This window comes from Elgaria multicarinata, chromosome 9 (genome assembly GCF_023053635.1).
Source record: "Elgaria multicarinata webbii isolate HBS135686 ecotype San Diego chromosome 9, rElgMul1.1.pri, whole genome shotgun sequence".
NCBI lineage: Eukaryota > Metazoa > Chordata > Lepidosauria > Squamata > Anguidae > Elgaria > Elgaria multicarinata.
In genome coordinates, this window is record NC_086179.1 from 17,465,088 (window position 1) to 17,486,321 (window position 21,234).

The window sequence follows — 21,234 nt, forward strand, 5'->3', positions numbered from 1 at the left end:
CATATTAATGTAATACTGTTATTAGGTCAACCAAAAGATCATTAAAATGTGTAAGTTTTTGAGATCTGTAGATATCTTCACTGGGCAAGGTGTTACAAAACACAAGGGGGGATTACCCCTGTCCCCAACCTGCTTTTTTGTAACATCTTGCCAGATTGAAGAGATCTGGAGATCCTGAAAGTTTGCACATTTTTGTGATCTTTTCATTGGCCTAATAAATGTCCTACATTAATATCAACTTTCGAATTTTACTTATGCCCAAGGCTACCTTTTGGCTTCTTGTATGACTTGGAGAACACCCTCCCGATTTATCACCCTGGGTCTTGGAGGGCTCAACGATGGCCTAGGACTATATAGAGAGACTCATTCAGTTATACTTATATGTTAGCGTACTCCGTCCTACTATTATACTTCTATAGTACTTCTTCACACAACACATAGTTAAACTATGGAATTCACTACCACAGGATGTGGTGGTGGCCACAAATTTGGATGGCTTTAAAAGGGGGTTGGATACATTTCTGGAGGAGAAGGCTATCAATGTCTACTAGTTCTGATGGCTATATGCTACTTCCAGTATCAGAGGCAGTATGGGGAACATGCGTGAGAGGGTGCTGTTGCACTGTATCCTGCTTGTGGTTCCCTGGCCAACAGCTGGTTGGCCACTGTGAACAAAGTGCCGGGTTAGATGGAGCTTTGATCTGATCCAGCAGAGAGCTTTTCTTAAGTTCTTATAGTCTTAATGCATGCATGACAGCTACCATCCGTATGTGCAGCAGGGATAGACAATAATGCTTTATAATACATGTGAAAGTAAGTGACTTATGTATGTACAAAGATATCTGGGGCCTGTATGGTGTTCGGTATATGAAGCCTTTGTTATGGCTTATGAGCAAACAAAAAGGAGATCACTCCTAGTGTAGGAAGCAAGGTAACTAATGGAAGGGATGGATTCTGACACACGACCCACATTTTTCCATGGGAATTTGTGCTTCAGGTCCAAGTAAGTGGATTTAATTGCAAAATGCCTCTTGGCCATAACTCTCTCTTCACATTCATTTCTGTTTTGGTGGGGGAGATGAATGGGGTATAAGAGAAATTGCTATGAATCTCGCAAGAGTCTGCCTTATCCTTAAATGTTAATTCTGTGGGAATCCTTCATGGTGCTGAACGATCGAGCCCATAGAAACGAACACAGACTCAACAGCCAGGCATCACACCTGAATTATGAGCACTGCAGCAGTTTCAGCTGTAAGCCAGAGGTATTGTGCAGATATAGAGGCAGTCACAGTGTCAGAATGAAAATTACTTAACTCTATTAAAAGTTTTCACCTTTTCCCATATTGGTTTTAAAATTCAAAGACATGTTACACTGGTATGATAAGATACGCATATATCTAACACAGGAGAGGAGTAACACAGTCCTCTGTTGTTGAACAAGACGCAAACTTAGGGCACGATTCCCAAAAGCAGAGGTTCTAGAACTGGCTTCCGCAACTTGGTGTCTTCACAATCCATTGGACTGCAACCCCCATCAATCCCAACCAGCAAGGATCACGATGACTGGGGATGATAGAAGTTATTGTCCAATGCATCTGGAGGGCACCAGGTTTGGGATGATTATTCCAGAATTTGCATATATATATATATATATATATATATATATATATATGTATGTATATATATATATATCGTACCACTACTGTTCACGGTGCTTTACGCAGTGTGCGAGGACAGATCCCTCCCCCAGAGGTCTTAAATTCTTTGTGTCTTTTGACCTAGGCAATTTGGGTCCTAGGCAACTCATAGAATCATAGAATAGTAGAGTTGGAAGGGGCCTATAAGGCCATCGAGTCCAACCCCCTGCTCAATGCAGGAATCCACCTTAAAGCATCCCTGACAGATGGCTGTCCAGCTGTCTCTTGAAGGCCTCTAGTGTGGGAGAGCCCATGACCTCCCTAGGTCATTGGTTCCATTGTCTCTTCCCCCTACCGTATGCCCTAGCATGTTGATCCAGAACAAGTAAGAGTGTACTTTTACAAATAGCATCTGGACAGCAATGCTTTGCACAGAAGCAAGTTCAGTGGGGCAATGTTGAGAACACCATTCCCTTGCCCAACATGCCAGGCTGCTAGCTATTGTTGTGAGGTAGTGTTGGATGCAATGAGCAGGGGGTTGGACTCAATGGCCTAATAGACCTCTTCCAACTCTACTGTTTTATGATTCTATGACTTGGATGATGTGAGTTCAAATCCCCACTTACAGTGAAACCAGATGTGAGGTCTAAGTCATATACAGAACTGGGTCTGCTACAGAATGCCTGTAAAGTGTCAGGATGGGGTGATTTTTTTTTTTTAAAAAATAAAAGTTTGGTCAAGTGAGGGGAAACTGAACGTCTCCCAAATTCCTTTCCCTTTCAAACTGCTATTTCAACTGTTCTCACAGTAGTGAACTGTAGCTAGAAATAGCTCCCAAGAGGGAGCAAAGTGAGTATGAGGCTGCAATCCTAAACTTGCTTGCCTGAGAGTAAGCCCCATTGAATTCAATGGGATTTACTTCTGAGTAGATACTTATAGGATTGTGCTGTAAAAAGTGTGGGTATGGGAAGGTTCAATTCTTTTTTTAAAAAAAAAATCGCTTTGGTTATCTTTCCAACATGACAGTTTCATCCATCGTAAGACAATAATTCAACTTCATAGAGCATACCAGTCTTTTGAAAGTCTTTTTCAGAAGTAGGGGTTCTTCTAAATGCGTGATTTATTGCACACTCATGATTGGCCACTCATGGAGGTTTTCAGGTTAATTACATGACATCATCAATGACTAGGACATCTCCCGCAGTATCCTCTGGAAATCCTGGTATGAAAAGAACCACTTTTAAAGTAGTAATAGCCAGGAAAAGGCAGGATCTTCCCCCACTAGCTGACACTGTCTCAATAGAAGTGAAGAAGAAGTATTCAATTCAAAGCATGTGGTCGCCCTTTCCTCCCATGTAGTGCACTCCATAGCAATCATGCCAAAGAACCAGGAAGCACAAAAGCTACAGGTAAACAACGCAATTTCCGTAACTGTAGAGATGCTCTTACTCCTTGTGTGGTAAAAAAAACGCTGGATGTATTTGCCATAATTTGGAAGTCTGTTAATATATAGGGACAGCTGTTTGTTTTGGGAGTGCGGTCAGATAGAACATACCTGTGACCAGTGTCCTGGTTTTGAGCTGAAAGCTCTATTGTTATTCAGTGTAGTTACACAAAGGGATTCCCACCTCCCCTTTGGCTACATTTTGGAGAAGCATTAGCAAGGACAGAAATTTGATTCAGTGGTTTGGCAAACCGGACAGTGGTCTGCCAAACTGAAAAACAAATGGCCTCCAATGCAGTTGCATAAAGGCAAAGACATTAGAGACCCTCGTTCAAATCTTGCCTATACCAGAAAGTCAGTAGGTGGCCTTAGCTCCCCATCAAGGATGACCTGGGGTCTGGAAACAAAGTCCTATGAGGAGAGACCGAAAGAACTGGACATGTTCAGCGTTGAGAAGAGAAGACTGAGAGGAGACATGATAGCACTCTTCAAGTACTTGAAAGTATGTCGCATAGAGGAGTGCCAGGATCTCTTCTCGATCATCCCAGGGTGCAGGACACGGAATAATGGGCTCAGGTTACAGGAAGCCAGATTCCGGCTGGACATCAGGAAGAACTTCCTGACTGTTAGAGCAGTATGGCAATGGAATCAGTTACCTAGAGAGGTTGTGGGCTCTCCCACACTAGAGGCCTTCAAGAGGCAGCTGGATAACCATCTGTCAGGTATGCTTTAGGGTGGATTCCTGCATTGAGCAGGAGGTTGGACTCGATGGCCTTGTAGGCCTCTTCCAACTCAACTATTCTATGATCTGAACTATGGGGTTAATATTGGCGTACTTTACAGAGTTCTTATAGGGATTACTCAGAATACATTCGAAGCGCTTGACTAATATTTGTGTTGTCTGACTTGTCGCTATAGTAGATTGAGATATCTGGCACAGGGAAGACATGAGAACCTCATTTCTATCTAGTGCGTATTTCTAGAATAAAGAACAATCTACTATTTTTCTATTTGGAAATCAATTCCCATTTGCATGAATTTAACAACTCGAGTGCTCTTCCGATTTTAAACTCTCTCCCATCCTGCGGCGCAGCTTAAAACACACGGCACACTTAGAAATCAACATTTCCTGTACTCCTAGCCTAATTCGACACCCCGTCGCATGTGGCACAGTCAGTGCTGAAAGACAGGAAGTATTAATCTGAGTAGAATTAGCCTAATTAAGTTTGTTGTTAAGCTTTGTGCAAAGTAGAAGCGTATGAAACAGCAGGTGGCAATTACTCAGGATTTAAAATAAAATAACGTCTCGATTGAGCTACAGGAAAGAACGTTCAGCAATGATGCTGGTAGTTTTTCAGGTTACATCTTGAAGTCTAATGATGCTGAAAAAGTTCGAAAGGTTAAATGTTTCACTTGGTGTCACGCGGTGGGTGTTTCATGACTGACTCCTTGGTTCTTTGAAGCCACGTTTGCTGGCATGGCGCATGCTGGCGCATGCAATGCTAAACTAATGTAATATGCCCTGCTAGCAGTACCCTGTTCCTTTTTCTTGCTGCAATTATCTCGGTGACCAGTCTTGTTACTGAGGCAGTGTTCATCAAATGGTGGCCTAGCATCAGAGAGAAATCCTTGAACCCAACTCTCAATGCTTGAGAGACAAACTAATTGCTGATATTAGTCATTTTTATGACTGGGGAAGGTTCTCAATTCTATGCTGCACGCACCTGGCATAGCATTGAAGAACAGGGTAGATTAGTTTAAATTTGCAAGGAAAAAAAATGCTGATTTCAAATAATTGTTTTAAGTAATTTCCCGTGGATACTTTTTCATGTACTTCTGAAACTCTGAAAACTTGACCCCTAAACCATGTTAATTCACAGTCAAATGGGGTATTATTTACATTCTTGTTTCATTCTTACTATCAGCCCTTGAATCTCTTACAGTCAGGGCTTGCATCTCTCCCATCCTATGCATGGTAGAGGAAAAAGAACTTAATAGTTAAACCAGTTTGACTTTATAACGTAGGTGCTCCCATCAAAGCAATAACGCAAAGGAATCTTTTAATTAATAATATCCATCCTTAGCAGGATGCAACTAATTGACTGATTTTTAATTCAGCCCTGCTGAAAATTGACTCAGGTTTCTAGGATTTTATTCAAATTGGTGTTTTGAATGGTATGCCCGTTCCTGTAGTCATTACATAGTTACCTTATGGCAGCGGTTCTCAACCTGTGGGTCAGGACCCCTTTGGGGGTCGAACGACCCTTTCACAGGGGTCGCCTAAGACCATCGGAAAACACATATTTCAGATGGTCTTAGGAAACTGTATTGACTGAACTATGTCATGTATCATCTTTTGTATTATTAAAGCTATTGTTATGTATTATTTTCATTAGCAAACCATCCCATGACAATGGATCGTGTAGAGAAGAACAAAAATAATTGTATGGTTGGGGGTCACCACAACATGAGGAACTGTATTAAAGGGTCGCAGCATTAGGAAGGTTGAGAACCACTGCCTTATGGGAAGGCCGCATAAGAGCTGCATGCAACTTGTTTTGACCCGTGCGGTTACTGTCCTGACACTCATTGGTATAGCAATGCCACCATGTGATGTCTCACCATTTCCTGTGTGTTACTTTATTGGCTCAGTAGACCCCATTTGTGGGAGAAAATAAGGAACTGGGAACATTTCTACACCAGGAAACCCCCCACAACTTACACAGCTTTCTGCTTCCATTTTCATCCCCCTTTACACACACACACACCTTCTCCCTCCCCTTTCCCCCTTTAACCAGGAGTTCTATATGTTTCATTTATACAGCCACAAGATGGTGCTGGTCTGCCTCTTCTTATAGCGCAGTTTCTTCTTTACATACTGAAACAGAAAGGGGATTTTTGTGTTAATGGTGTGTTTTTTCCTGTTTCAAATTAAGGCGAGGAAATCCTTCTAAAGAACAAGAGAGGCACTGGATATTTATAGCATCATGTAATTGACCCAGAAACATCTGTGAGTGTCCAGACATGCGCGTGCTATAAATAGCTTGTTTAGAGAAGCCCTGGTTATGGCAGAAGAAGAGTTTAAAAGGCTTTGAAAAGTGATATCTGAGGAAATATCACTTTTCCTCAGATATCACTGAGGACAGCCTCAGTGAATTCTGGAAAATATACTAAAAAGGCAGCAAAAATATTTGGACAAAAACCAACTCCTTGAAAAGAGGGGACAGCGTGTTTGGTGAAAAACGACCTTTCACAGGCTAAAAGTCATACAATGTGAAAATTCGGTCGAGTCAAAGGGTATCAACTGAGTGGCTTTGTATTTTTCCTCCAGCATACCAAGTGCTATTCAGAAACCAATGTATAATTTATCAACATTTTTTAATTGTTTTGTGCCTTTTGTGCCCAGTTGTAGGTTACACATCTGCCACCCTCTCAGTGATGGTTGCTGGGTTTTTTGAGGTACACAGGAAACATTTCCCTGTGGTGGAACAGACTCTTTCAGGCAAAGTTCTCCTTGTTTCCTCCATGCCGTGCGTCCATCTGGCCCCACAATACATCTTGCTTGGTGTGGCAGAAGCTCTGGTGACTCCCACCTGTAAGAAGACTGTTTTATTTCATTTTCTAGTCTTAAAAATCAACTGTGTTGAGCATGCAATGACATCTGTTTGAACAGGGGACGGTTGGCATAGCTTTCATCAGTCTCTTCACCCCTGGTGCTCTTCCATTGCTTTTCTGAGCAGGCTCATTCATCATTTGCACGGAAAGAGCTTCATTTGTCATTCTTGTGGTTACTGCTCACGGAACAATAATGTTCTTTGTGGTTAGGAGAAATGTCTAATTTGCCACCCCTGGTGGGGCTTTCTATCCATTACATCTCACAAAGACTCTCAATACAGGACCTCTGTGCTAGAGGGCAATACAGGTGCCAAGACCCAATACTCAGGGTCAACCAGATGTTCCTTTCTAGGGTCATTCAGTGGCAATTTTAAGCCTGGAAGCCTACACAGGGGCAGCTCACCCATATCAAACGGTACAGAGACAGTTCAGATGTTATGCCCAAATAGGGTACGTCAATGTATCTAAGGAGCTTGGGACTGCACACGCTTGCCCTGCTTCCAACATCCGCAGCTCTGACCATCTTGTTCCTGGCCTTGCCAGGTTAAGTGGCAAAGTCTGAAGGGAAGTTCAACTTGCATTTTCTCGAACAAGAGCAAAACTCTCCACATGAACAGAGACCCAGCTTTATCAGAGTTCCCCATTGTGTGTGGGAGTGTCTACTCCCAGTAGAAGCCCCCTATCAGGTCTTGAGAAGGTGAGGACAGCGCACACGGGGATGTTGGGGGATGCACCCAAAACACATGTCCCTTTCATGCATTTACCTACCCTCTTTGGGCATAATATCTCAACAGGCTTTAAGATTGAACTTAATCTAAAATTAACCCTTCTAATGAACCCAGTTGTGGGCCGGGTTACAAGTTCTGGCAAACAAGGGACTCGCACCCCAAATGGCTTCCCTGCGACATCTTCTTACCTCCACTCTTCCCCACTCCCACCAGTATCATGCAGAGACATTTTTGTTATTGCCTAAATGTTATTGCCGGACTAAAAATACAATAAATAATGTAGTTTCACGTACCCTGTGAATGTTGCATTGTGAAACATTATATGGAGCAGCAGGAAATGCCCCGCTATTCTTTCCCTTCATGTCTATTTCTTTCTTGCTTTGCAAAGGTTCCTTCACTATATTCAAGTTTGTACCCGGCAGAATTCGTGGGATTGCCATGCAAGTCTTGACATTCTTCAGTGGCGCTGGCTGTATTATGGGGGCATTTCTTGTTCAAGTGGCCTACATTGGCTCACAAGGTAAAGCAGTCCTTATGCATAGTGAAGATATGTGTGTGTGTGTGTGTGTGTGTGTGTGTGTGTGTGTGTGTGTTTCTCTCACTAGGGATTTTTGCCCTCTTCCTATTGACTTCCATTAGAAGCATATAACTAAGTCTAGGTGCCAGGAGTTTATTGATCTCTCTTACATGATTAAGATAGGTCACTATGTTGCAGCGGGATTCATCAAAATGTAATGAATCATTCCTATTTTGAAAGATGGAATAATTAGTTTCTGGTGTCTTTGCAGGGCATCCTTCTCGGAAATGGGATAGGAATCCTCCAAGACCACAGAGGTGTTTTGCTTTTTTAAGGGAGGTGGCGTTAAAGAGGGAATATTTATTTGCCATGGGGTGACTTAAACAGGCTTGAGCTAGGAGTGGGCAAAACCCAGGAAAAATATTTTATTTATTTTTAGGAACTTTTATGCCACCTTGCGAAGCAAAATATTCCCCCAAGGTGGCTTACAGTAAGCAAATTGTAAATGAAAATAATACAGTTATTACATCTGTATGTAAAATATTTAAAAAATAAAAATACAAAAGACCAAAAGAGCAGCATAAAACACATCAAAGAATCTACACAGATTCATAAGTATTACAGTTTTAAACGAAATTAAATCAAGATCAGTGTATTACAATTAAAAAAAAAAACTTCATCCAAAAGCAGATTGACATTTAACAACTCTTTCAGGCTTGAGTTAAAGGAAATAGAGAGAGAGAGCCAAACATACTCCCCAAGGGCGAGAGTTTAAGAAATATGGGGCCACAACTGAAAAAGCCCTGTCTTGTGTACTCAGTAATCTGATTTAACTCAGTGGCAGGTCTGTGAGCAGGGCTTCTTTGGCCAAACATAAGGCCTGGGCAGATTTGTTTGGGTGCAGCTTAGACCATTTATGGCTTTAAACTTCAATATTCCAGCACGTTAGATTGGGCTTGGAAGTAAATAGGCAAGAAGAAACATTTTTCTCTGCACTTCCTGTAAATTCCAGAGCCATTCTGAATGTATAGTCAGTACGAAGTGCTTTAATTTTACTCATAGCGTCCCAAATTATTTTGGATTCAGTTATATCAAAATCCAAATTAACTTGAGATTCCGTTAATAAAATTACAGCAGATTTTCATACTGAATATATTTCACGAACACATTCCAACTAGTTTGTTGTGACAAGGTATACAAACGCTGAGAATTTAGATGAAAAGGTAGGACTGCTTGAAGAGTTCCATCTCGATAAAGAGCTTCTTTAAATGAGTGATTACTGGCCCCTCATGGATGTTCACAGTTCCTTTTGATCAGCCTCCTGCACATCTCCCACTCCTTTTCTCAGTTTTAGCGTCACAAAATAAACCTCAGAAAACCCGACACTTCTGTGATTGCACTATAAAATGGCCACTAGAGGGCGCTGCCCCATTGAAGTGTACAGGTCACAAGGTCACTGCTCTCTTCTCCATGTAATTGTGCTCATTTCAAATGCACAAGAGAACCAGAAAGAGAGCAACGGTAAGGAAAAGCGATTTCCCCCCACCCCCCGGTCTGAAAGTCCTCAAAATTCCTAGGCAAAATGACCAGATCTGCACATCTTCAATTAATGTGAGGATCAGAACTTGGTTAACCATCAGATCTCACATTTCTCCAAACGTTGTTGCTATGGTGGTGGTGACAGGGAACAAGTAGCAATCCTATAACATGGTTAGTGGTTGCACTCAGGAGGCACATCACAGTGCAACCCTATAAGTGTCTTCTCAAAAGTAAGCCTCACAGAGTACAGTTCTGGTCACTGCATAGAATCATAGAATAGTAGAGTTGTCGTACTGCTCTAACAGTCAGGAAGTTTTTCCTCATGTCCAGCCGGAATCTGGCTTCCTGTAACTTCAGCCTGTTATTCCGTGTCCTGCACTCTGGGAGGATCGAGAAGAGATCCTGGCCCTCCTCTGTGTGACACCCTTTTAAGTATTTGAAGAGTGCTATCATGTCTCCCCTCAATCTTCTCTGATCATTTTGATTGCCTCTTTTCTCTGCCTTTTCCGGCTATTTCAGCTGTGATAACAGAACTCTGCTTGATAAGTGGCTGCACCATAGATTTGTATAGAAGTATTGGCGTGAGGAGCCCTAGAGTGTATGGATCATTCCTGGGAAGCCAGAAGGGGAATATGTGCTTGCTAGGACGTGAAGGGTTGGTAACTATGGGGAAGGGTAGTTTTTGAATCTGTTTTCTGGCAGCCTTTTTAAATATTTGAGAATTTATGTCAAGCTCCTCATTTGCTCTTCACTATATATATATATATATATATATATATATATATATATATATCGCTCCTGACTGTTCTTGACTCTCTTTTTTGTAAATTAATTTATCATTTTTACTGCTCTCCTCTTTGCTAAATGTTAAGGTCAAAAATCTCCCCAGGGTGCCAAGAAATTGTAATGCCAGTAGATGTGGGCGTAAGAGTGAGTGTGTTGCAAATTTTAAATGCGAGGTATCGTGGTATCATTTTACTGCACTAAAAATGTGTCGAGTCGTACGATTATTTTCTCCGTTCATTAGGTGTTGGGATTATGACGCACTTGAGAGGGCACTCATTTGTGTGTTGGGCTGTTGTTGCAGTGTGTACACACATGTCACCGTGGTGTAGTGGTTAGAACAGCCTTCCCCAATTTGGTATTATCCAGATGTGTCAGATTGGAATTCCCATCATTTCCTGCTGGCAGTCCAACTCATTTCGAGTTCCAGTCTAGTACATTTGAAGAACTTCACACTGGGGAAACTGGGTTAGAATGACAGGCTACAACTGGAGAGAAATGGATCCCCATTCACCCATGAAGCTCACTGAGTGACTTTGGGCCAGTCACCATTTCTTAGCCCGCTCATAGGGTTGTTATGAGGATAACGTGTGTGTGTGTGTGTGATGGGGAAGCATCCCTTGGAAAAAGTGGGGATAAAAATAATAATACAATAAATAAATGTACATAGATTTGCTTAAATATATGTAAATATAAAGTTGCCCATTATCTAGCACAAAGCCTGACTCTGTTCTTTTTCTTCTTCTTAAAGTCAAGCGAGGAGGCAACTCCAAAAACTACCCAAAACATGCTAAATATCAGCACTAAAAATACTTCTTTATTTTATTTTTGAGCATGTATATCCTGCCAGCAGTTTAAAAGAATTAAAAACTTTAAAAGTTTAGCAGTAAAAGCTTGGGGAAATGAAAAATTCTTTGCTTGGCACAAGGAAACGCATTGCGTTAGCAAGTGCTATTTTTGTGCAAACCTTGGTTTCTTGTAGCATAACTTCAATAGCACTGGGACATGGACACTGTTGGATGCTTCCCAATATCTCCAAGTCCATCCATCGGATCTGAGAATGATTTGGGGATTGGAACCCAGATTTCCAGATCCACAGTGGAACAAGATTTTGAAGAAGTTTCAACTATTTAAGCCTTATTTGCATCCTGAAGTATCTTGTTCATCTAGAGTTGTGTTTTGCTGGCAAAACGGATAAGATAGTCACCCAGAGCCTTAAGTGGCGTTAATCTTTTTCTTTTTTTAATGCATCGATGAAGGATGGTGTGAAAATGATAAAATAAGACTTCTTGGAAAGTTGATGAGTGCAAACAGATGACGGGTGACAGTGATATTTTCAGTACAAGCGGAGGAAACGGATTTCTTAAGGCTCTTTATACCTCCCTTGACATTTTAATGAGACACATGACAAAACCTATCCCCCTATGGTACTTGTTATGGGAATAGGTTTCTCGAAAAGTTGCAATGGAAATATGTACAGCAAGGTTTGGGTGCTTGGCTAAGAGGGAAAGAGACTGGCCTGAACCCATTTTCTTTTGACTCCGTCTTGGTGGTGGTAGACGTGGTGTTCTCAGTCATCATGGGTTGGATCCTGTCTACTAGCTCTTTTCCAGTGTGCAGTGATGGTGGGCAGCTGCTGAGGAAAGAAATCTAACCGGAATTTTGGTGTATGTAGTGAATCCAGCACTATTTACTCCATGACTACTACATCTCTACAATATGTGCCGATCGGTAACTTCCAGCTTATATATCTTTTTGTGTGTGTTTGGTTTTGTTATTAAAAGTTTATTTATGATATTTTAGGTTTTTAACAAGTTTAACTAAAATCCCCTAATTTCTCTCCCTTCCCACCCACAACTCACGCCCCACCCCCAGCTCTGGTACACAGTTTTGTGTTTCACTTGGTGCACATACCTTTACCATCTGATTCGTATGGGATTCTTAAGGGGAGGGAGAGACACTGGAAAGGTGGGGAGGTAATGCTGGTAGAGGAGGGAAAAGAGAAGGAAGAATAGGAAGGGAAAGAAAAGTGAGGTGGTTGTCCGTTGATTTGTGTGGAATTTGACAAATTCATGGAGGATGGGTTCATTGACAGCTATTTACACTGACATCAAAATGGAATCACCATGTACAGGAGCAGTGTACCTCTAAATACCAAATGCTGGACTTAAAAATATAGAGAGAAGTAATTCTTTCTGTGCTCTGTGTATGAGCTTCACAGAGGCACCAGCTGGCCATTGTTAGTTCTTATGTTCTCATCAAGTTAAATTTGGCAGAATGTTTAAATTCTGTCCTCCATTGAGTAATTCATGCGCAAGGTCTCTTCAGCTTAAAGCCCCCTGAGAATGAATACCAAACCTTAAAGCAGCAACAAGTAGCTGGATGTCCATCCCCGCCACCTCACTCCAGGATGTGGGTGGGATCTGTGGACACTTATATAATCAATAAAATCAAGGTGTAGAAGCCTTGGATAGCTTCTTTAGAGTTCTGGCTGGTTGTGACTGAAACCTGGAGCAGATTCACACCCACACACTGATGTCGGAGACACCAGCCTCCACTGTCACTGGCAAAAGTGACCTGCCCCTCTCTGGCACCCTGCTAGGCAGAGAGGAAGGGAGTGATAGAAAGGGATGTCAGAAAGACCAAGGGAACTGCACACTTTGGGCCCCTGACAGAGTCTCCTTCCCCCAAAAGGAATGTGCCACTCAACAGAAAAAACAAATCCCCACTTCTGCTCTAGCCTATATATAGGCCGTTTCTACACCTGCCTTTTTTCCAGGGATCGTTCCAGGATCATCCCTGTGCATGCAAATGACACACAGGGGATCCCGGGAGCAAGCAGGGACAATCCCTCCATTTCCCTGGGATAATCCTTAGGTGTAGAAAGGACCATAGATGGACTCTAACTATGGGCTTAGGCCCTGAGTTGGCATTTTAAAGCTCTACGGAACTTAAGTCATGCACCCCTCAGAAATGGACTCCAGGGGGGAATCCGCATGTCGTTCTCAGGGCGCTTCCATCCGCCCCCAGTGCACCCCGAAAACGATCGTGTAATTTGCCTGTAAAAGAGACACGGAAGAAGCGTCCTTGCCGCCGCCGCCACCCAACTCCCTCCTCGCCAGCCGGCTCGGAGAGCTCGGGGGAAGAAGGCAGGGTGGACAGCTTCTTCCGCTCTCCACTCCGTCTTCTTCAGCCGAGCTCTCCTCGCCGGCCGGCGAGGAGGTCTGTGGGTGGCGGCGGCGGCGGCAAGGACGCTTCTTCCTCGTCTGTTTTACAGGCAAATTACACGATCGTTTTCGGGGTGCACTGGGGGCGGATGGAAGCGCCCTGAGAACGATGTGCGGATTCCCCTCTGATGACCTCCCTTTATCTACTGGAGCTTTGCTCAAAGTTTGCTCTTCGAAGGGACATGAAGTTGCTGAGATGCTGGACAGGGTCTTCACAGCCACTTTAGCTCTAGGGCTCTACAGCATTCTTCCTGTTGAGAATTATCAATGTTCAACTCTCTACCTTTAAGAAATAATGTAGTTGTTGTTATTTATATCCCTCCCTATATCACTAGTATCGCAGGGCGGCATACGGATAAATGAGTCTTTTGCATTCAGGGTGGCTGATTTTAATGGAGGGGGCAGGTTCAGTTCATTAAAAAAAATTGTTTCTAATTATTGCTTTCGGTATTGATCGGTCGTTGTTTTTATTGTGAGCTTCAGCTAGTTATGTTTTCTTAAACTTGGTTTTATTTAGAAGATTCATGAGTTATTTCTCAATCTTAAAAAAATAACCAAAAAACCCCATAGTGATGTACAAATCATGAAACATCTAAGAGAAATTTCACCAGCAGGTAGATGATGATGATGATGATGATGCTAAGTAATACAATCAGCAATTTAAACTACATCCTTCTTTTAAATGGCTGTCCTAAATATCAATGCTGTGACCTGACAGTGCTGTGAACAAATTGTCAAAGGCCTAGCATATATTTCAGGGTAATAAATTCAACAGAGTGGGTGTCTACACCCTCACCATTTTTACCTCAGTAAATGAGAGAACATGGAGGAAAGCCTGAACTGCCAATCTGAGGGAGCAGCAAGGTGCACACTGATTGGTTGTTTTGATTTTGTTTCAATGATAAGGCAGGAGATATATTTAATAGTCATTATAAAATCGCTTCTAGCTATAAAGTTTGTCTATTCTTAAATGCAGGTAACATTTTAACAGGGCTGGGAGTAATGTTGCGTGTTTGGGCTGAAACGGAGCCTGAATTGGAAATACACCCTTCCTGCCAAACAAAAGTGGAACTGAAATAGGAACAGGCTTCACAACTAGGTGTGAAATAGTACCGGGTCGTCTTTTTGGTTCTACACATACAGTTCTGGCTTCTGTTCTTAATGTCTAAACTGTTTTCTGTTGAATCCTGATGGGAAGAGCTGTAGCACACGGGCCCATATATAATGCTTTTGCTCTCCTTGAGTCCTTGCAGCCGCTGGGATGTGTAAAATGAAAGACTGCTTGATTGTGAATGATGGCTCTAAAAGTTTATAAGCTACTAAAATGGAGGTTTATAGTACCTAAGAGCTCAGTCAGCTGACAGTGTTAAATGATATGTTTTAAACCCAGCTCTGGGAATATGCCACAGAGACTTGAACCCTACTCGAGAAGTGGGGGAAATGGGACGACAGGAGTGACGGCTGAGGGAGGCGGGCGGGGGGGTTAGTGCCCTGCTACTTTCTGACAAACGAAGGCGGGTTTTGTCTGAGGAAGCAATTCATGGGTGAGAGAAAATTGTACTGGCAGGCAGCTGGCTAGAAACAGGGACTTATTCTTGTGGATCCAGAGGAAGACATTTGCTTAACAAAAGCATGTTTGCAATCTCCTACAAGACGGGGTAGAAGCGTTTCCTCTTTTTCCTCTCCTACTTTTACTGGATCATTTGAGTTTCGCCTTCATCGTAAGCTGCTGCGTGGAATTAGTTTGCTTACATTTTCCAGCCCCGGGGGAAACCCTTAGAATCTCTCTTGACTTAGAAGGCCAATTCACGCCTTATGTGGCAAATGTGCTCTTAGGTGCACAAAAGTGCTAAGCACAGTTACACTGTGATTTGTATAATGGCAGTATGATACTGGCAGTTTTATTCTCAATTCCTTTTCTTATAATGCCTAACATAGAGTTTGCCTTCTTTACAGCGGCCGCACACTGGGTGGACATTTTCTCCTCGGGCTCATCTACCGCCAAGCAGGACAAAAATCATCATTTTTTTTGAACCGCCAAGAGAGCTTCGGCTATTGGGCGGCATAGAAATGAAATAAATAAATAAATAAATAGCGCTATGAAAGCAGTATATAAAAGGCAGGAGCCACACTACTGCTTTAGAGTGGTATTGAAGTGCACTGCAGGATCTACACCCCTGCTTTATAGTGGTACTGAAGAGCACTGACAACTGTTGGGGCCCAGGACACCTCTACACCAAGTAGGATATAACACTATGAAAGTGGTATGAAAGCAGTATATGATATGTGGCTGGGCCCCAACAGTTGTCAGTGCACTTTAATACTGCTATAAAGCAGTAGTGTGGCTCCTGCCTTTTATATACCACTTTCATAGTGGAATATCCTGCTTGATGTAGATGAGCCCGAGGAGAAAATGTACAACCTGTGTGCAGCTGCTGTAAAGAAGGAAAACTCCATGTTACGCATTATAAGAAAAGGAATTGAGAATAAAACGGCCAGTATCATACTGCCAGAGAGCTTCAGCTATTGGGTGGTATAAAAATGTAATAAATAAATAATACAAATCTATGGTGCAACCACACTTAGAATACTGTGTACAGTTCTGGTCACCACACCTAAAAAAGGATATTATGGAAAAAGTGCAGAAAAGGGCAACTGAAATGATGAAGGGGCTGGAGCATCTCCCCTATGAGGGAAGGTGACATTAACTGGGATTGTTTAGCTTGGAAAAAGGAGGCTAAGGGGAGACATGATAGAGGTGTACAAAATTAAGCATGGTGTGGAGAATGTGGACAGGAAGACATTTTTCTCCCTCTCTCAAAATACTAGAACCCGGGGTCATCCCATGAAGCTGATTGGTGGGAGATCCAGGACAAATAAAAGGAAGGACTTCTTCACACAGTGCATAGTTAAATTATGGAACTCACTACCTCAAGATGTAGTGATGGCCACCAATTTGGATGGCTTAAAAAGGGCGTTGGATAAATTCCTGGAGGCGAAGACTATAAGTGGCTACTAGCCCTGATGGTTGTGAGCTATCTCCAGTATTCGAGGCAGTAAGCCTGTGTGCACCAGTTACTGGGGAACATGGGTGGGAGGGGGCTGTTGCACCATGTACTGCCTTGTTGGTCCCTGACCGATGGCTGGTTGGCCACTGTGAACAGAGTGCTGGATTAGATGGATCCTTGGTCTGATTCAGCATGACACTTCTTAGTTTCTTATGAGACAAGTGGCTGCAAACAGACAGGGATGCTCAATGTCTCCACTACATGTCCTGGAATGGATGCTGAATTTCTCCTTCATATCTTTACAGCAGGTCTTTCACAACCTGGTGCCCTCTGGATGTTTTGGACCCCAACTCCCATCATTCTCAGCCAGCATGACCAACAGTCAGGGATGATGGGGGCTGTTGTCCAAAACATCTAAAGGGCACCAGGTTGGGGAAGTCAACAGGTTGGCATTCTAAACTACAAAGGTTGGTGTACATATTCGATGTGAATCGGCCCCACGGCATCATCCATACTAGCATTCTGCTCTTCTTTTTCCTTGTGCCTGTGCAGCACGCTTTCTGACCATTGTGCAGTCTAACTTGTTTAAGGAATGCCTGAGGGAAGTTGAAATACCACATGAACTACCCACCTATATACCCACTGGTTGACTTCTTGGAATTCTTCTCAATATTTTCCACATAGGTGACTGGTTTCCAAATATGCTAAATGAGGGCAAATTGGAGAGATTTTACTTCTTCTTGGCCTCATTGATGATGATTAATACTTTGGGCTTCTGGACTATTTCACACAGGTAAGTCCTTGGATATTCGGCACCTGACAACTTAGTGTTTCCTCTTTCTGCAACCCTCTTTTTTCTCTTTCCCTATTCTTTCCTGTCCAGTGGGGAGCCAGGGAAGGGACACGCTGCACTTGCCAGAGGCCTGAATTGATCGCATGCAGAGGGGCTTTTGAAACTAGGCTGAAGGCCACCGTTTGCCCACTGCAGTTTATACGAATTGGCAACATCTCTCCACGGCTTCAGATGGGGCTCTTCCCCAGTCCTACCTCAAAAGACCAGGGTTTGAACCTGGTACCTTCTGCATGCAAACGATGGCCTCTACTATTGCGCTACAACCCAGAGAAACTCTGCCTTAGGTCTTCCCTCTCAAAGGTAAGGGAGGAGAGACTGAATAAAGCAGAGACCTTTCCCACTCCCAGATCACCAATGCATTCCAGCCGCAGTGTTTGTGTAGATGCAAGGATCCTCTGCTTGCAATGGCTTTCCTTTTCGTGTCAGTGGGGGGACAAGTTCTACGTGCATGGAGGGGCCATGGCTCCAGGGTAGAGCATCTGCTTTGCATGCAGAAGGTCCCAGGTTCAATCCCCGGCTTCTCCAGGTAGGTCTGGAAAAAATCCTGCCTGAAACCCTGAAGAGCTGCTGCTGCCAGTCAGTGTCAGCAATACTGGGCTAGCTTCCTATGTTCCTTTGCAGGAGTGCTTCCTTTCACTGATATGCCCACTAATATCCAAATACAAGCAGATTAGAGGTGGGGGACTTTTTTCCTCCCTTTAGGGCCATATTCCCCCATGGTCAACTTATCAGGGGCACCGTTTTTAATTGTTTTTATTGCTTTTAAAAAAATAATCTACAGGTTTTAATTTGTTAGCGATTTGATGCGTTTTTAGCTATGTATATTATTTATGTTTACATTGTTCTGATTTTGTCTATATGCTGCAGTGATATAGGGTGAGACACAAATGTTTAAATAAATAAACCCAGTCCCAGCTAGGGTTAGATCCACTCTTTTCTCTCTCCCCCTCGCTCCCTCTTCCTCTCTCCCGATCAGGCTGCCAGGGAACGGAGAGATCATTCTTGCCAGAGGGCTCCACTGATGGCTTGCAGAAGGATTCGGAAATTAGGCCGAGAGCCACAGCGCTAGGAAGAGAGTACAGAGCAGAGCCCTTCAGAATCCAACAACTGAAACTTAAATAAGCAAAAATGAGGACACGTTTTGCATATATGAAAGGTTTCGGCTGTAGAATCCCCGTCTTATGTAGCAGGTCTGGGAAAATCCTCAGCCTGAAACCTTGGAAGACACCTGCTTTGTCCCAGGAGTTGGTCCAGCCTAATGGTGTCCCAACCCAAGTGGGTGGGTGGGTGGGATTCTATGCACGAGTTTGGCTTCCACCATGGCAAAGGAAGGAAACGTTCAGGTTCTAGCAAGGCAAAGCTAAGTTCAGGTAGCCCTAAAAGTGCGGGGGGGGGGGGGAGTCCCCGGCCTCTAATCTGCTGAGATTTGGATATTAGTGGGCACATCAATGAAAGGAAGCACTTCCATTTAAAGGGGAATTGGCTTGCTTAAGGAGCTGTCGACTTCAATGATGCAGGGGAGACCATGGATTTGATTGGGCTTTGGGGCTAGAATCTTCGGAACCCATGTCCAGCTTGTGGGTTCTTGGTCGACAACTGGTGAACAGAGTGCTGGACTAGATGGACCCTTGGTCTGATCCAGCAGGGCTCTTCTTATATCCTTATATTCTTGGGATGGCAGCATAACCGCCTCAGTGTGGGGAGATGGTATCAAGACAGGCTCCTGATGCAGAGTTGTTTCCAGGGAAATGACATTTTCCTGAGTTGACATTGAGGGAGACGACATCCGCCTCTGAGTCCATAGACTCATCCCCCAAGATGGGCGTGGGGTGGAGGAGTCTGATCTCCAGGGTCATGTGCAATACTGGGTTGTATGGTCCATTACTTTGATTTTTTATAAGGCCGTTCAATATATCCCTCTTCTCTCTTCCTCTGGTTTTTTTTTTTTAATTGACATTGATGACATTAAACATAGGTGATAGCCTGAATATTATATTGTACTATATCGCAAAGGTGGCTTAATTTATTTTTCTTTTGCAGATTCAATAATCTGCCGCAAGACGACGATGAAGGATTCCGGGGGAGTCTTCTTCAAGAGCAGCTTTTACAGCATGAGAAATCGCTTAAATTTTATGACAGTATCCTGGATTGTCCGTCCCCTTTGTCCCCCGTGGAGACTCTCCTGTGAAATCTTGCTCTGAAAAGGACTGGTTGAGCACTCGGTGTAGTCAGTCATCGGAGTATTGTCTGTCAGATTTTAACGATACGTTCCTTTCTGTGTTTATGAACTGACTTAACAATAATGGATTGTTGTTTATCTTTTTCATGCCTTGATATATATATTTTTTAAAAAAATCTCTGCAAGATTCTTCAGACTTAGGCCCTGATCCTTAGCTGTTCCATATGTCTCAACTCCCTTTACTGTTAATGAGACCCCCATGAGTGACAGAGCCTTTTAATTGGGCAAGAGGAATGCTTATAACACCATATGTATGTGTGAGCTCATTCTAAAAGAGGGATTTTGAATTTAATAAAGTCATCATAAAACACAATCCTGAATTCTGCTGTACTGGGGGCTGCCTATACATGATGAAAGTAGGGATGTGCTCCGCTTCTAATCGGACCGGAGAAGCAGTAGCAGAGCGGGGGGCTTCGCCTGCCCTTAAGGCGGAGGCGAAGAGGATTGGGGGGCCGGCGGAGCGTGGCGAAGAGGATCGAGGTGAAGGCGGATCCTTCGCCTCGATCCGGAGCTCCGCCGGAAAGGTAAGTGGGGTTTACCGGGCCCTGCTGCTGTCGCTGTCGCCCATGCGGCGACGGCAGCAGGGCCCGGTAACGCCCCCCGCCCTCCTCTCCCTTACCTGCCTCCATCCGTGGTCCGTCAGCGTCTCCAATTGAGCCCGTGGTTCCAGCAGGAAGTCTGGGCCGCACTTGCGGCCCAGACTTCCTGGTGGAACCGCGGGCTCAATTGAAGACGGCGACGGACCACGGACGGAGGCAGGTAAGGCCCCCCTCCTCCTTACCGGGCTCTGCCGCCGTCGCCGCATGGGCGGCGATGGCGGCAGGGCCCGGTAACCCCCCCTATGGGGGGGGACCGGAGCTCCGATCCGGATCCGGAGCTCCGAGCGGAGCGGAGTGGGCACAGGCGGAGTGGGGGTGGGGCAGAGCAGGCCGATCCGAAAATGGCGGATCTTAAAGTGAAGCGGAGTGGGGGGTCCGTGCACACCCCTAGATAAAAGCCCCAGGTGGGCGCAGTGGCGTGGCGTTGATTATATGACGCAGAAGCCATCGTGCAGGCATGACAGGGCTTACCTCCAAAGCTCCCAAAGCAAAAATGTTGGAGACTTACATTGCTGTCTCTTGCCGTGCTCCGGAGTTGCGGTGGAGGTGTGGCCAGGTGAATAGCCACCCAATTGGTCTGCCCAGGCAGGGGGAGGGAGCAGGGGGCAGGGTGGTGGGCTGAATGCCCGCCAGAATGCTCCTGCACTGCCCCTGGAGTGGGGAGAAAAGTCTCCCTTTTACTGGGGGGAAAGTTCTCCGACACAGCCAGGGAGGAGCAGGCAGCGGTGGAGGCAGCTCCCCCTCATGATGATCCATATGAACCACGCGCTCGCTCCTGTGCGTGGAGATAACATGACGCATCCCCGCAGGAGCGAAACCGCTGGGTTTTGAGGGCTTGCGCCACCACCAATGCGCCATCATCAAGACAGCCCCCAAGTCTTCTGTTCCAGCAGACTGTGAACCAAGGGATGTTATTTAGTTATTTATTGCATTTTTATACCACCCAATAGCCAAAGCTCTCTGTGCGGTTTACAAAAGTTATTATTATTGTTCCCTCTAACAACGAGAGAACAAGATTCGATGATATAGGAGACCCCCACAGAGA

General features: G+C 44.1%; 1 protein-coding gene across 1 annotated transcript in view; it reads left to right on the forward strand.

The window, feature by feature from the left end:
• SLC15A5 (solute carrier family 15 member 5) overlaps positions 1–19,539 on the forward strand; it is a 49,845-nt gene extending 30,306 nt beyond the window's left edge. The window contains exons 6-9 of the mRNA XM_063134425.1: positions 6,494–6,676; positions 7,813–7,944; positions 17,183–17,291; positions 19,392–19,539. Coding sequence (XP_062990495.1) covers positions 6,494–6,676; positions 7,813–7,944; positions 17,183–17,291; positions 19,392–19,539 — 572 coding nt within the window. The remainder of the gene's footprint in view (positions 1–6,493; positions 6,677–7,812; positions 7,945–17,182; positions 17,292–19,391) is intronic.
• The last annotated feature ends 1,695 nt before the right edge of the window (positions 19,540–21,234 follow it).